This window comes from Leucoraja erinacea, chromosome 3 (genome assembly GCF_028641065.1).
Source record: "Leucoraja erinacea ecotype New England chromosome 3, Leri_hhj_1, whole genome shotgun sequence".
Classification (NCBI taxonomy): domain Eukaryota; kingdom Metazoa; phylum Chordata; class Chondrichthyes; order Rajiformes; family Rajidae; genus Leucoraja; species Leucoraja erinaceus.
The window spans coordinates 110,698,737-110,714,309 of record NC_073379.1 but is presented as its reverse complement, the minus strand read 5'-3'; the positions used below and the strand labels follow the sequence as shown (position 1 = coordinate 110,714,309).

Sequence of the window (15,573 nt, the reverse complement as noted above, 5' to 3'; positions counted from 1 at the left end):
GACTTTGGTGAGGGGAATGCTAACCACATACACAATATTCCTAATGGGTTTGGTAAACAGTCAGTGCAGTGCAATTGAATTATTCTCTCTCCTCTGATTAGGTAATTAATGTATGAGATTAAAAAAATCAATCTTGATTGTTATCTGAATCATTGTTGCACAATATTTCCAGAACGCAGCCGCCCGACTCATCACCCACACCAAATCCTGGCATCACATCACTCCAGTCCTCGAACAACTTCACTGGCTTCCCATCTCCCACCAGATCACCTACAAAATCCTGGTCCTCACCTACAAAGCCTTCCATCATCTGGCCCCCCCATATCTCACTGACCTCCTCTCCCCCTACCAACCCTCACGGTCCCTCAGATCCACATCAGCCGGTCTCCTCTCCATCCACAAGTCCAACCTCCGCAGTTTTGGGGACAGAGCCTTCTCCAGGGCAGCTCCCAGGCTCTGGAACTCCCTCCCCCAACTGATCCGCAATTCCGAGTCCCTCACCATCTTCCAGTCCTGCCTCAAGACCCATCTCTTCACCTCTGCCTATCCTTAGCCCCACGTGCCCCTCCCTTTTCATCTGTGCATTAATTGCCTCATATTGTGTTTTGTATTGAATTCTGTCTTTACTTTGTGTACTAGTCATGTCTCTACTATTTATTTCACTCCCCTTACATATTTTTCCTCTACTTGCTAAATTTTTGTAAGGTGTCCTTGAGACTCTTGAAAGACACCCATAAATAAAATGTATTATTATTATTATTATTATTAATATTTTGCACTTTATGCTAATTACACACCAGTCTGCTTTACATAAAGATAGATTTTGTAAATGACACACTTTGCATTTGCTGAATTGATTACCTTGTTAGGGGAAATTGAATATATTGAACTACTTACATTCTATTTATCTGGTTTACTAGTTATCTATTATATTCCTTATTCTCATCTTTCCTTAACAAGGAAAGTAAGTTGAAAAACAACAAACACAGGGTAATAAGAGCATTTTGTGGCCTCTGATATTTATCAAGGTCTTAGAGGCATCAAAGTCTAATTGGACTTTTAAAAATTTCTCAAGAATAAAATCAACTATACACATAGGGCAACAGCGTGGCACCGTGGTAGAGTTGTTGCCTTAAGGGCCTGTCCCACTTGGACAACCTAATCCACGAGTTTAGAAGGCCCCAGACGAGTTGAGAAAAATGTCAAGGTCATGTTGACTCAACAAAGTAAGAGACCTCCCACGGCAATGTCTACGACCTCCTATGACCCCCCTCGACCTCTCGTCTTCCACTCCCAAGACCAACTATGACTGCGCTACGAGTGGAAAATGATCACATGATAAAATGATGTCATGTCTGCATTTTTTTTCTCGGGCCAGTTACCGATCTACAACTATCATCACGACCTACCTATGAGTAAAAAGTATCAATATTCTTCCATGTCGTCCTTTTTTTTTGCTCGTGGACATTTTTCATCAAGCGGGAAGCGACCGACTTGAGGCCACGAGTACGCGGAGACCACTCACGAGCATGAGGAAGAGTTACGAAGACCTCCTACGACCTTGTGGCGACCATGCTGCGAATATGAGTCAAGGGCAAACTCGGCAGAGGTCGCCAATTAGGTCGTGAAAGTGGGACAGGGCTTTACAGAGCCAGAGACTCGGGTTTGATCCTGACTACAGATGCTGTCTGTACGGAGTTTGTACGTTCTCCCCGTGACAGTGTGAGTCGTCTCCCGGTGTTAACTCTAAATGCCTAAAGTCTATATTCTCAAACAGCACGTTGATGAATTTATTTTGATTTTAGTGCCATGTCCAGTAAACTTTGCCCCACAATCAGGACTGCATCTGTGTAATCTGTGTGTGCCACTGGGATGTGTAGAATCAGATTGTTCATATGTAGGACTTATTTTCAAATTTTCTGTTTTAAGTTGATCTTTTTCAGGAATATACTTTTCAAAATGTACTTATCTTTCCACGGACCTCATAAGGCATAAGAAAGATTAAATGTAAGCTTTAAGACCAATTAAAAGGGAAATGTTTTCAGGATAATGGCTGTAGCAAGAAGGACATCTATTTTTCTATGGAAAATTATCTAAGCATCATATAATGATTCCCAACTTGCTCAGATAAAGATCCAAAGACAGTTCCATATGTTGAAGTGACTACATGAATACTTATATGAATCAACAACTGAATCTGCACATTGCCTCCAACCTCCCTTGTTTTCACAATTCCCACTCACAGAATTTGCTGGATTTAACCTTATCAAAAATAAATTGTGCGAATATATTCAGTAGAGCCAGCAGCATCAGTTCAGAGAGACAGGTTTGTGATATTGATGATAGGGTATTGACCTAAGACTTTAACCCTATTCTCAGTTTTAGTTTAGTTTCTTGTCACGTGTATCGAGGTACAGTGAAATGCTTTTATTGTGTGCTAACCAGTCAGCGGAAAGGCAAAACATGATTACTATCAAGCCATTTACAGTGTATAGATATATGCTAAAGGACTAACATTTAGTGCAAGTAAAGCCAGCAAAGTCCGATCAAGGATAGTCTGAGGGTTGATAAGGTAGATAGTAGTGGTAGGATGATTCAGTTGCCTGATAACATGGAAGAAACTGTCCCTGAATCTGGAGGTGTGCGTTTTCACACTTCTATACTTGTTGCTTGAGATCTCTGCGCTGATGTTAGTTCCAACTTTGTTTGTGTTTCTGATTTCCAAGACACAGAGACTTTCATTTGATCGTTAAGTCCTACATACTATTTTACAGCTAAGCAGATATTGGTTAGACATCCGACAGTGCAAACTCTCTGAACTGTTGCAATGATCAGGTATTTAGTACACTTTTCACACATAGATAATCTTATCTCGCAACCTTATCCATCTATTTTGATTTTCACTCTCCAATGATATTTCAACCCTCGGCTTTACCTCTGGTCTGGTTTCTATAAGCAAACGTAAATTTACAGACACATTTATCCCTAAAGGGCCTGTCCCACGAGCATGCGACTCCATGCGGCAAGCACGACTTAACGTGGTCGCTTGAGCCGTACGGCCTCGTGGGGCCGGTCCCACTTCGATTGCCGGAGCCGTATGGAGTTGTGCGGAGCTGGTCCCGACATCGCGCGGGGCTCCGAAAAACTGACCATGTTCAAAAATTCCGCGCGGGAACGGCCTGCCGGCCCGCAGCCGCCTCGATCCACCGCCTCGACGGGCGTGCGCAGCATCTCGACCCCGTACGCAGCGTCTTGACTCCGTACGTCACGCGCGAACTTCCCGCGGACTTCGCTCGAACTTCACGTCATTCACTCGACCTCCGCATGGCCTCCGCTTCCGGTTTGGTCGCGCTCGCCGCATGCAGTCGCATGCTGGTGGAATCGGCCCTGTACGGTGATCACCCGACCTCCGCGCGGGCCCCACTTCTGGTTTGCTCGCTCTCGCCGCATGCACGTCGCATGCTCGTGGGACCGGCCCTTAACAAGCAGTACTTCTTTTGTAGATCAAAGGTTGACACAATACTATGGGTTGCTGTACATCATCCCAGCATTTAATTTATTTGAGCTGTGCCGTCACAACAAAGCACAGTTAATAAGCAATATTGATCAAAACTAGAGAAATTTGAATCTTTTTTTACCTCAGTCATACAGCATGGAAAGAGGCCCTTCGGCCCAACTTGCCCCTACCGGCCAAGATGCTCCATCTATACTAGTCCCACCTTACCACATTTGGTTAAACCTTTACTATCCATGTACTTGTCCAAATGTCTATGAAATGTTGTTACAGTAGCTGGCTCACCTATCTCCTACGTACATGGTAAATGGTAGGGAATTGAAGAATACAGTTGAACAGAGGGATCTGGGTATAACCGTGCATAGTTCCTTGAAGGTGGAATCTCATATAGATAGGGTGGTAAAGAAAGCTTTTGGTATGCTAGCCTTTATAAATCAGAGCATTGAGTATAGAAGCTGGGATGTAATGTCAAAATTGTACAAGGCATTGGTGAGACCAAATCTAGAGTATGGTGTACAATTTTGGTCGCCCAATTATAGGAAGGATGTCAACAAAATAGAGAGAGTACAGAGGAGATTTACTAGAATGTTGCCTGGGTTTCAACAACTAAGTTACAGAGATAGGTTGAATAAGTTAGGTCTTTGTTGTATTGTATTGTATTGTATATCTTTATTGTCATTTCCTGAGTATTCGCATACCCAGAGGAAACAAAAAAACGTTGCTCAACCAGTGTCCATTCAGTGTGCATGAAAAAAATAAATAGAAATGAAAAAAAAAAAAATACATGTCATGAACAAATTTAACACTCTACTAAACATTCAACAGCCGTTCCGACCGGCAGCGGCACAACAGTGGCTCTGCTGCAGTGTGGGGGGTTTGTGCGCGATACTTGGCAGGGGGCAAAGTCCATTTAACAGTCTTATAGCCTGTGGGAAGAAGCTGAGGAGCATCCTGCTGGTTTTGCAGCTAAAGCTCCTGTACCTCTTCCCAGATGGCAGGATGGAGAAAATGTCATGCGATGGGTGGTAAGGGTCTTTGATGATGGAGATGGCTCTGTTGATACATCTCTTCCTGTATATGTCCAGCAGGAAGGGGAGTGGAGCACCAATAATCCTGCTTGCGGTCTTCACTATCCTGTCCAGTTGGTGCCGTTCGTACGCCTTGCAGCTCCCGAACCAGGAAGTGATGCCGTATGTCAGTGTGCTCTCGACAGTCCCCCTATAAAAAGTCCATAGGTGTGTGGTGGGGAGGCCTGCTTTATTCTCTGGAGCGCAGAAGGTTAAGGGGGGACTTGATAGAGGTCTTTAAAATGATGAGAGGGATAGACAGAGTTGATGTGGACAAGCTTTTCCCTTTGAGAATAGTGAAGATTCAGACAAGAGGACATGACTTGAGAATTAAGGGACAGAAGTTTAGGGGTAACATGAGGGGGAACTTCTTTACTCAGAGAGTGGTAGCAGTGTAGAATGAGCTTCCAGTGGAAGTGGTGGAGGCAGGTTCATTGGTATCATTTAAAAATAAATTGGATGAGAAGGGAATGGAGGGCTATGGCAAGAGTGCAGGCAGGTGGGACTAAGGGAAAAAAGTTATTCGGCACGGACTTGTAGGGCCGAGATGGCCTGTTTCCGTGCGGTAATTGTTATATGGTTATATGGTTATATGGCAGTTTCGATCCAGAGGTGGTTGCCAATAAAACAACACCGACTTTAGGATACTCTGCTCATTTGCAGACACACACACATTCGTGAAATACAATATAACACCACCTGGGGGACAATGGGAATGCAATTTTTAACAGGAGCAGGAATGAGTTGGGCCGAGTGACATATCTCCATGCTGTGTAACTCTAAGAAATTGCTGTGGCCGTGGCAGAGAAAATTCCTTCATCTTTAGGGCTGCGCTGTGGCATAGCGTTAGCGTTGCTGCCTTTTGCCCCCGTCCCACTTGGGAAACCTGAACGGAAACCTCTGGAGACTTTGCGCCCCACTCAAGGTTTCCGTGCGGTTCCCGGAGGTTGCAGGTGGTTGCCGGAGGTTGCAGGTAGTGGAAGCACGTAGGGAGACTGACAAAAACCCTCCGGGCACCTCCGGGAACCGCACGGAAACCTTGGGTGGGGTGCAAAGTCACCAGAGGTTTCCGTTCAGATTACCGTTCAGTGGGACAGGGGGCATTACAGTATCAGAGACCTGGGTTAAAAACGCCCCTCATTATGGGTGCTGTCTGTACGGAGTTTGTACATTGTTCCAATGAAGGCGTGGGTTTTAACCAGGTGCTCCAGCTTCCTCCTACATTCCAAAGAGGTTCAGGTTTGTAGGTTAATTGGCTTTGGTGGCATTATATAATTGTGCCCAGTGTGTAGACTAGTGCTTGTGTACTGGGATCGCTGGTCGGCAAGGCCCGTTTCCATGCTTTATCTCGAAACTAAACTAAACTTTAGCTGCAGGTGAGGTACTGGAAGACTAGGAGGGTAGCTAGTCTTTGGAGATACAGCGTGGGAATAGGCCCCTCAGCGTGCTGAGGCCACACCAATCAGCAATCACTCCATACACTGGCACTATCCTACACACGAGTTATAATTTTACAGAAACTGGAGCACCTGGACAAAACCATGCAGCCACAGGAATAACATAAAAACTCTGTACAGATGGCACCCCAAGTCAGGATCAAACCCAGGTCACTGGCAACAACGCTACCTCTCTGCCACTGTGGTGTGGTGCCCTATAGGCTAATGGACTTTGCCTATGGAATCTATTATCTACAATGCTGGGAACTATATTCTGTACTCCGTACCTTTCCTTTTACTCTATCTAATGTCCTTGAATTTGACGATCATATACATGTATAGCAATACCTGATTTGACAATAGCATGCAAAACAAAGCTGATCGTATTACTTTGGTACATATGATAATAATATACCTGAACCTAATTTGTAGAGAAGGGGTACATTTACAATGCTTTAGTTATTTAGATACATGGCTAGGAAAGTTTCAAAAGGATATTTATAAAAACACAGGCAGATGGGAGGAGCACAGATAGATAACATGGTCAGAGGTATACAAAAAAATGCTGGAGAAACTCAGCGGGTGCAGCAGCATCTATGGAGCGAAGGAAATAGGCGACGTTTCGGGCCGAAACCCTTCTTCAGACTGATGGGGGGTGGGGGGGAAAAGGAAGGAAAAAGGGAGGAGGAGGAGCCCGAGGGCGGGCAGATGGGAGGAGACAGCTCAAGGGTTAAGGAAGGGGAGGAGACAACAAGGGGTAGCAAAACTGGGATAATTCAATGTTCATGCCATCTGGACGCAAGCAACCCAGGCGGAATATGAGGTGCTGTTCCTGCAATTTCCGGTGTTGCTCACTCTGGCAATGGAGGAGACCCAGGACAGAGAGGTCGGATTGGGAATGGGAGGGGGAGTTGAAGTGCTGAGCCACCGGGAGGTCAGGTAGGTTATTGCGGACTGGGCGGAGGTGTTCGGCGAAACGATCGCCTAACCTCCGCTTAGTCTCCCCGATGTAAATCAGCTGACACCTAGAGCAGAGGATGCAGTAGATGAGGTTGGAGGAGATACAGGTGAACCTTTGTCGCACCTGGAACGACTGCTTGGATAACATGGTCAGCATCGACAATCTGGGCTAAAGGACCTGTTTACATTCTCCATGGGGGCGGCGGGGAGGACCTGTTTCCCCCAAGTTTTGAGAGGTGAGGACAACCCCCCCCCCCCCATGTTTTGTGACCTGTGTGCTCCAACATGTCCCAGGTCGGCTCGCTTGCCCCAGGTCGTCTGTGTGCCCCGGGACTGGCTGTAGCACCCAGGTCAGCTTGCCTGCCCCACACTCCAAAGACGTGCAGGTTTGTAGGTTAAGTGCTTCGGAAAATTGTAAATTGTCCCTAGTGCGTTGGATGGTGCTAGTGTACGGGGTGATTCCCAGGTTGCCTGCACCGGGACTGGCTGTAGCGCCCAGGTCAGCTGGCCGGTCTGGCTATAGTGCCCAGGTCAGCTGCGGGCCCCGGGACTGGCTGTAGCGCCCAGGTCACGAAAACGAATAGAAAAAAAAATACGCCTGCGGGCAGATTATTTTGGGTTACGTGCCAGATCTGGGTTGCCGACCCCTGTCCCAGGTGTCAGGCCTCATTGTGCACCACCCCCCCCCCCCCATGTTTTAAAAGTGATTTCCGCCCACTAGAAGGGCCTGCTTCTGTGCAGCATCTCTAAACTAAACTAAACTAAACTAAACTAAATATATACTCTGTGCCATTTTTGGTTTGTAACCAATCTATCCCCCGCTTTAATATATTCGTTGACTTAAGTCAACGTTAAGTCCTCACTCCCATCCACCCTGGATCAGCATCAGTTTGCGTATAGAGCTAATAGGTCAACGGAGGATGCCATCAACATAGCTCTACATTCTGCACTGGCACATCTGGAGCGTCCTGGCTCATATGTGAGGATGTTATTTGTAGATTTTAGTTGTGCATTTAATACCATCATCCCCAGCAGAATGGTGGACAAACTGTCTGATCTGGATGTTAATGCAAACGCATGCGGATGGATTAAGGACTTTTTAACAGACCGCCCACAGACTGTCAGGATGGGGTCCAATTACTCCCCAGTCCTGACGCTCAGCACAGGAGCGCCACAAGGTTGTGTGCTGAGTCCCATCTTGTATACAATATACACTTATGACTGCACACCAACACGCTGCACAAACAGGATCATCAAGTTTGCGGACGACACAACTGTGGTGGGACTGATAAACAACAACGACGAGTCTGCCTACAGAGATGAAGCCCAAAAACTGACTGTCTGGTGTACCAAAAACAACCTGGTACTCAACCCATCAAAGACAAAAGAACTGGTCGTTGACTTCAGGAGGAAGAGGAGAGAGGAACCTGCTCCTTTATACATCAAAGGAGACATGGTGGAGAGAGTCACTGGCTTTAAGTTCCTGGGAATAAACATCTCCCAGGACCTCAAATGGCAAATGAACACCGTCATTCTCGTGAAGAAGTCACAGCAGCGGCTGTATTTCCTGAGGTCTCTGCGGAGAGCAAACGTCTCACAGCCGCTGCTGCTGTCCTTCTACCGATGCGCCGTGGAAAGTATCCTCTCCTATGGAATCCTGGTGTGTGGTTTGCTAGCTGTACTGTGGCTGAGAGGAGGGCGCTGCAGGGAATTATAAAAACTGCACAGAGCATTACAAACGCTCAACTGCCCTCCTTGGATGACATATACAGGGCCCGATGCTTGCCCCGGGCCACAAACATCAAGCAGGACACATCACACCCTGCCAACCACCTTTTCACTCTGCTACCCTCTGGGAGGCGACAGTGGTCTCTGAAGGCTCGCACTGGTAGACTAAAAAATAGTTTCTACCCATGTGCTATAAAAGAGCGTAATTCCAACAGAGAACACTGGGGAAGCACAATGTAATTCCAAGAAATGCCGCCAAATTCTTTTAAATTCTTTTTAAATCCTTATTTATTATTTTACTAATAAGTGTACAGATGTGTCAATGGTTGGCGTGTTTGGATTTTTTTAACTGGAGGAGATGTAACGGAATTTTTGTTGCACAGTTTTGTGCAATGACAAACGTATTCATTCATTAACCTCAACAGCCTTTTGTCATTGGAAATAACAGGTTCAGTGCTCATGTGAAGATATTTCTCCTTATCTCAGTCCTAAATGTCTTACTTCCTCTCCTGAGACTATGACCTTTGGTTCCATACCTCCCAGTTAACAGAACCATCCTCTCTGCAGGTCGTGACTAAATTGTGAAATATAGCTATAGCATGACTTGGAAACAAAATGGTTCTGTTTTCAGTGGAAACAGCAAAGAACATGGTAAACCATGATGAAGATTTCAAAATGTAATGTAACGAGTAGCGAAAAATAGAATGTTTCCAGTGATTGAAGACAAGCAGATCATGTACAAACCTGAAGATTAACGATTCAGGAGATAAGGCAACGGAACTATTTTATATGGGGCAAGTGAGGCTGGAGAATGCCACGTTTCACCATTGTAAATGCAAACTAAAATGATGGAATGCTTGACGTTTAACATTTCCCCACATCCCAAAGGATTCCAATAATAGGGCAACTGTTTAGGATTTCAAGAACATATAACGAAGAAATGAGCAAAGGCATTGCAATATTCATTAAAAGCATGGATCAAGATTCATTAGGGGACAAAGCATAACTTGCGAATTTCAATATTTGTGACTAAATATTCATTAAAAGACATTTTCTAGATCATCAGAGCCAAGAGTTCATTACTGTGTTAAATGTGATATGTTTTAATTTGAGGTCTTTTACATGATTGATTCGTAGCAGAGGCATAAGAAGGTGTTAAGCCATGCATGGTTCATGGAAGCTGAAATACCTGCAACCACTGTGATTGATCACTGCGCCCTGATGTCCAAGCATTAATCTTTCCCTGTTTATCCAGGCGAGCTTTCGAGGATTCCCATGTAAACATGTCCATGTTTAAGGTCCTAAAGGTGTTGGAAGCGGTAATCTGGTAATCCTGGATATGTCCTGATTTCATCCCCAGAGGTTCTGAACAGCCTACAAGAAAAGAACAGCTTTAAAATAGAATGACAAATTACCTTTCGTAACCCAGTGCAATAATTCACTAGACTTACATTTAAAGTGCGATCATCACAGTGATGTGAATGTTTTATACTAGACCTGTACAAAGCTATGCTGTGACCACATTTGGCACAGTCAGCAGTTTTTGGGTACAGCGCTTGGAAAGGATATATTGGTCTCGAGCAAGTGCAAGATATATTTACCAGAAAAAAACATCCCTTTAAAATTCTGAACTGAAATTTTTGAAATCTTCACAAAACTATTTAAAATAAAATTGATACCAAAAACAGAATGGATTATCTTTGGAACAATGGAAGGTAGCCCTGAACTAAATGTGTTTCAAAAGAATCTATTTAATTACGGGTTAATAACGGGAAATAAGCTTATACTTAAATTCTGGAAAAACGCTCCTATACCAACAATAAATATGTGGATTTCAAATATGTTTGAAACATTACACCTGGAAGATATGAGACTCCTTCTTGCAGGCAAATCGACCACTTCCAAAATACGTGGTCTGCATTTATCGGCTTACGAGAAGGGAATAGAGGGTTATGGTATGAGTGCAGGCAGGTGGGACTAAGGGAAAAAAGTTGTTCGGCACGGACTTGTAGGGCCGAGATGGCCTGTTTCCGTGCTGTAATTGTTATATGGTTATATGGTTATACTACAAGTATAAGGTGCAACGGTACTTTAAAAAGAAATGGTGTCAGGATCTGGTAAGGGGGGATGAAAAATATGAAGTTTTTATGCGGTTTTCATAATAGAGGTTTTGTTTCTTTTTCTTTCTTTATTTTCTATGGCCCATTTCTTAACTTTTTTCCCTAACTCTTTGTTTAAGGGTTTTTTCTTTTTGATCACTCTTTCACACTAACACGACTCTCTCTCACTTTCTTTACTTTCTTTATTTCTATCTATTTTTAAAGCTTAAAAAATGAAGTGGTACAATAAATGTAATAAGATATATATGGCTTGTACTATTGTAATGTACTGTACTTCGAATAAATAAAATTATTTAAAAAATTAAATTAAAAAAAAACATCCCTTTACAAGCGGAAATTAGCCAACTCGCCTTGTGTTCTGCGAAAATTAAAAGGTTTAGCGGTTGACTCGATGGAGGTTTTCAAGATGATACTTCATTCCTGAAGCAGGGAATAACTACACGAGACATTTGCTCCAGACTGCCTTCCAGCCCATGGCCAATATAAGCCAATAGGTGCTTAGAGAGGCCTATCAGTAAATGGACAACTACATCAAGAACTGTTCTTGGGTGAACTGTAGGCTGGATTACCGACAGTTTGAAGAAGGGTCTCGACCTGAAACATCACCCAATTCCTTCTCTCCAGAGATGCTGCCTGTCCCGCTGAGTTACTCCAGCATCTTGTGTCTATCTTCGGTTTAAACCAGCATCAGCAGTTCCTTCTGACACAGGCTAGATTGGATTTCAGGAACCAATCAAGCATTAATTTTAAAAATGGAAAGAATTTTAACCCTCTGTGCCTGACATGGTGTTTACATTCACACCAAGAATGGTGTTCACAGTCTATTTACTAAATGGACAGCAGCTGATTTATACTATGTACTATTTTAGCCTGCACTCTTTCTGTTCTGCACAAGTCCTGTTGATGTCGCCGGAATTGGACTGCAATGTTAATTTATTCCCTAGAAATGAAACTCGTGCGTTGTTGCAGACTGAATCAGGTCAGCATAGGATCAACCCTGGAAGACGGTGTACATGTCTGAAGAAAGGGTTTCGGCCCGAAACGTTGCCTATTTCCTTCGCTCCATAGATGCTGCTGCACCCGCTGAGTTTCTCCAGCTTTTTTGTGTAACAGACGGTGTACACTGTTTGACCAGATGCAGCGACACTAAATTGTAGGGTCCCTTCTGAAAAGTTCATGTCACTCTTGCCATTGATGCTTTTCTATTCCTGAATGTAAGATCTGTGAGACTCTCGCTTTGTGTTTCTGAGCTCTCCTCATTTTTCTCTTACGTGCAACTGAGCCCTCAAAGTGGTTGCTTTGTATATTCTGCAGAAACACGGAACTGTAGATGCTGGTTGACACAAAACGACACAAAGCGTGTTGTGGATATTAATAGAAATAACATTCAAAAGTCCAGAGAACTGCCAGTCACGTACCACCAAAGCTCCGCACATGCTTGATTATCAGAGTTTTACTGCAGGTAGGGATGGGTGGTTAAATGTGGGAGAGAGATGGATGGCTAGTGTAATGCCAAATTGTTATATCATTTCAAGGATTTAGTCCTTTAGTCATTTTAATTGAAGACAGTGGGTCAGATGATAATCGATAGGCAAACATGAGCTCTCCACGAGACATTCAATGCCGTCTAAAGATGAACCTGCCAAACACAGTCTCTTGATTAATAGTTTCTTTATTGTAGTAGTTTCAATTCATTTCACTTAAATCATGGTTAAATCGGGGCTCAGCACTTCAACTCCACCTCCCATTCCAAATCCAACCTTTCTGTCCTGGGACTTGTCATTGGCCAGAGTGAGGCCCACCGTAAATTGGAGGAGCAGAACCTCATATTTCGCTTGGGCAGTTTGCACCCCAGTGGTATGAACATTGACTTCTCCAATTTCAGGTAGTCCCTGCTTTCTCCTCCCCTACTCAGCTCTCCCTCAGCCCTCTGTCTCCGCCTCTTCCTTTCTTCTTCCCGCCCCCCCCCCACCCTAACATCAGTCTGAAGAAGGGTCTCGGCCCGAAACGTTGCCTATTTCCTTCGCTCCATAGATGCTGCCTCACCCATTGAGTTTCTCCAGCATTTTTGTCTACCTTCGGTTTTCCAGCATCTGCAGTTCCTTCTTAAACGTTCCGATAAGTAGGTCGACACAGAATTTATTTTAGGTATCTTGACATCCTTCAGGTAAGGCCATTGTTTCAAGTCCTCATGTCTGGGTATATTTTGATGACAAACAGGCATGGTCTCATGTGCAAACACCTCAGATATTGGTATAAAATTGTCTTCATCCAGACTAGACATTTCCATACTTGTCATGGAATGACTCGTGCACTCCTTCTCTTCATTCATGGTACGCAATAGAATCTTAGTCTTTTCTCCTGTGTTGTCCAGCCTTCTCATCAAGCTTTCTGTACAAGTAGCCGTATTTCCATGATCCAATAATGCATATGTTTGCAAGACTGTATTCATCTTGCTATTCCTTACCTGTACTGGTAAGATAGAGAAGATACAGGTTTCTACCCTGGCCCCAATATGGGCAGTTATCTGGGGTGAGGTGACAGCATCACTAGTAGCTGGCTTCTCCTTTGGTTCTATTTGCTCCGGCTTCTTCTGCTCAATGTGAAGTGCTTCACGATGATCTTGCTTGCACTTATCACAAGTTATAGGACTCTTACAGTCTTTAACCATGTGTCCTTTTATCAAATATCCAAAACTTCCCTTCTACTTTAAGAAATCCATCTTTCCAGGACAAGGGGTCACATTTTAAGGATAAGGGGGAAATCTTTTAGGACTGAGATGAGAAAAACATTTTTCACACAGAGAGTGGTGAATCTCTAGAACTCTCTGCCACAGAAGGTAGTTGAGGCCAGTTCATTGGCTATATTTAAGAGGGAGTTAGATGTGGCCCTTGTGGCTAAGGGGATCAGGGGGTATGGAGAGAAGGCAGGTACAGGATACTGAGGTGGATGATCAGCCATGATCATATTGAATGGCGGTGCAGGCTCAAAGGGCCGAATGGCCTACTCCTGCACCTATTTTCTATGTTTCTCTGTTTCTATGCTTTCTTTATATTCCTTCTTCTTGAATTTCCGGCACCTCCTTATGGTGTGACCACTTTTAAAACAAGACTGAAAACTTTGATGTTTACTTTAGCTTTCAGCTAAATCTTAACTACATTGCACTTTTAACTTTTGCACTTTGTATAATGCATTTTTAACTTTGCTTTTATTTTCTTTTAATTCTTCTATTTCAATTCATTTTATTATTTCATTTTATTGTATGACGTGTTTTTATGTGAAGCACTTTGAGTCTGCCTCGTGTATGAAATGTGCTCTATAAATAAAGTTGCCTTGCCTTGCCTTGTGACCAACTTCGTTATATGACAAGCAGAACCATCTGGGCTTAACAGTAGATGTATCTCCTTTCTTTTCGTCTTTTGTTTCTGCAGGTATTACATCAGTAGCAAAACTACTTCCCTTAGGTCCGGGTCTTCCTCTTGTTTTAGCAAAGGTAGAACCTTTGACGTTCGCTGGTTTTAGATCTTGAATATTCCCATAGCGTTAATTTGACGTAAGTCCAGTCTTACTAACTTCTTGGCTGCTTACCAAAATGTAGTCCTTTAATCACTTTAATTGAAGACAGTGGATCAGAAGATAATCGATACGCACCCATGAGCTCTCCACGAGACTTTCAAAGCCGTCTAAAGATGAATCTTCCAAACACAGTCTCTTGATTAATAGTTTCTTCATTGTAGTAGTAAAAACAGTAAGATATTCGTCCCAACCTCTTCTTGTATAAGTACATTTCAATTAAATCGTGGTCCCACTCGTGCATGGTCGAATGCTGTGACCTCTCCCCCATTCTTCTTCAAACTAAACTCATTACTAGGGAGTCTGCGCGAGAATCCCAGCCGCAAACACGCCTCAGACTACGTATAAATCCCACCCTCATAATTACAGGCACAGATAACATTTAAAGGTAACTGGTTATAGTTACAACATTCTGAGTTCAGCTACTACAGTTAGTGTGTGGGAGAGATGGGTGGTTAGTGTGGAGGAGTGGGTCAGAGTGGATCAGTGGTCAGGCAGTGTGTTGGGACTGAGTTCCCACGAACCCTTTCTGATAATTGGAGCCCTGGTGCGTGCACTTTCTTTAAACGCATCAAGCATCGATCCTTGTGGTCTCTTTAAAATGACAGTCCTGTTACTCACACTCCCTTTCAACTCCAGGCCCACTGTAAATTTTTTTGCAATACCACGTAAAATCTAATTGAAAGGTGTTGTGGTATTAATAGAAATAACATTCAAAAGTCTAGAGATCTTCCAGTCTGGTACCACAAAGTCCCACACATGCTTGATTATCAGAGTTGTACTGCAAGTGCAGCTGAACTAAGCTCAGCTAATGGAACCGTTGAAGGTGTGGATAGCACTGAGGAGTAAGCCATGATCAGAGTGAATGGCGGTGCTGGCTCGAAGGGCCGAATGGCCTACTCCTGCACCTATTGTCTATTGTCTAAAAGGTGGCTGAAAGGCTTCTGTACGAAAATCTCTATTTATAGTTGGGATTGGAAAGGTAACTGAACAGATGGAGAAAACAGGCCAACCAAGAGGCTGAAAGAATTAGCATTAGCTCATTTGCACTATGTTGCATCTTTTCAGTGCTTCTCACAAAGGGAGAATTCAAGGCGAATTCAAAGGCCGAGCTGCAATCTTTTGCCATAATGATCGGTTTCTGAAACAAATTAACTCTGCAAGGTTCCTTATAC

At 43.8% G+C, this 15,573-nt stretch overlaps 1 protein-coding gene across 1 annotated transcript in view; it reads right to left on the bottom strand.

The window, feature by feature from the left end:
- LOC129695920 (EGF-like repeat and discoidin I-like domain-containing protein 3) overlaps positions 1-15,573 on the bottom strand; it is a 184,496-nt gene that overhangs the window by 48,175 nt on the left and 120,748 nt on the right. The window contains exon 7 of the mRNA XM_055633381.1: positions 9,895-10,079. Coding sequence (XP_055489356.1) covers positions 9,895-10,079 — 185 coding nt within the window. The remainder of the gene's footprint in view (positions 1-9,894; positions 10,080-15,573) is intronic.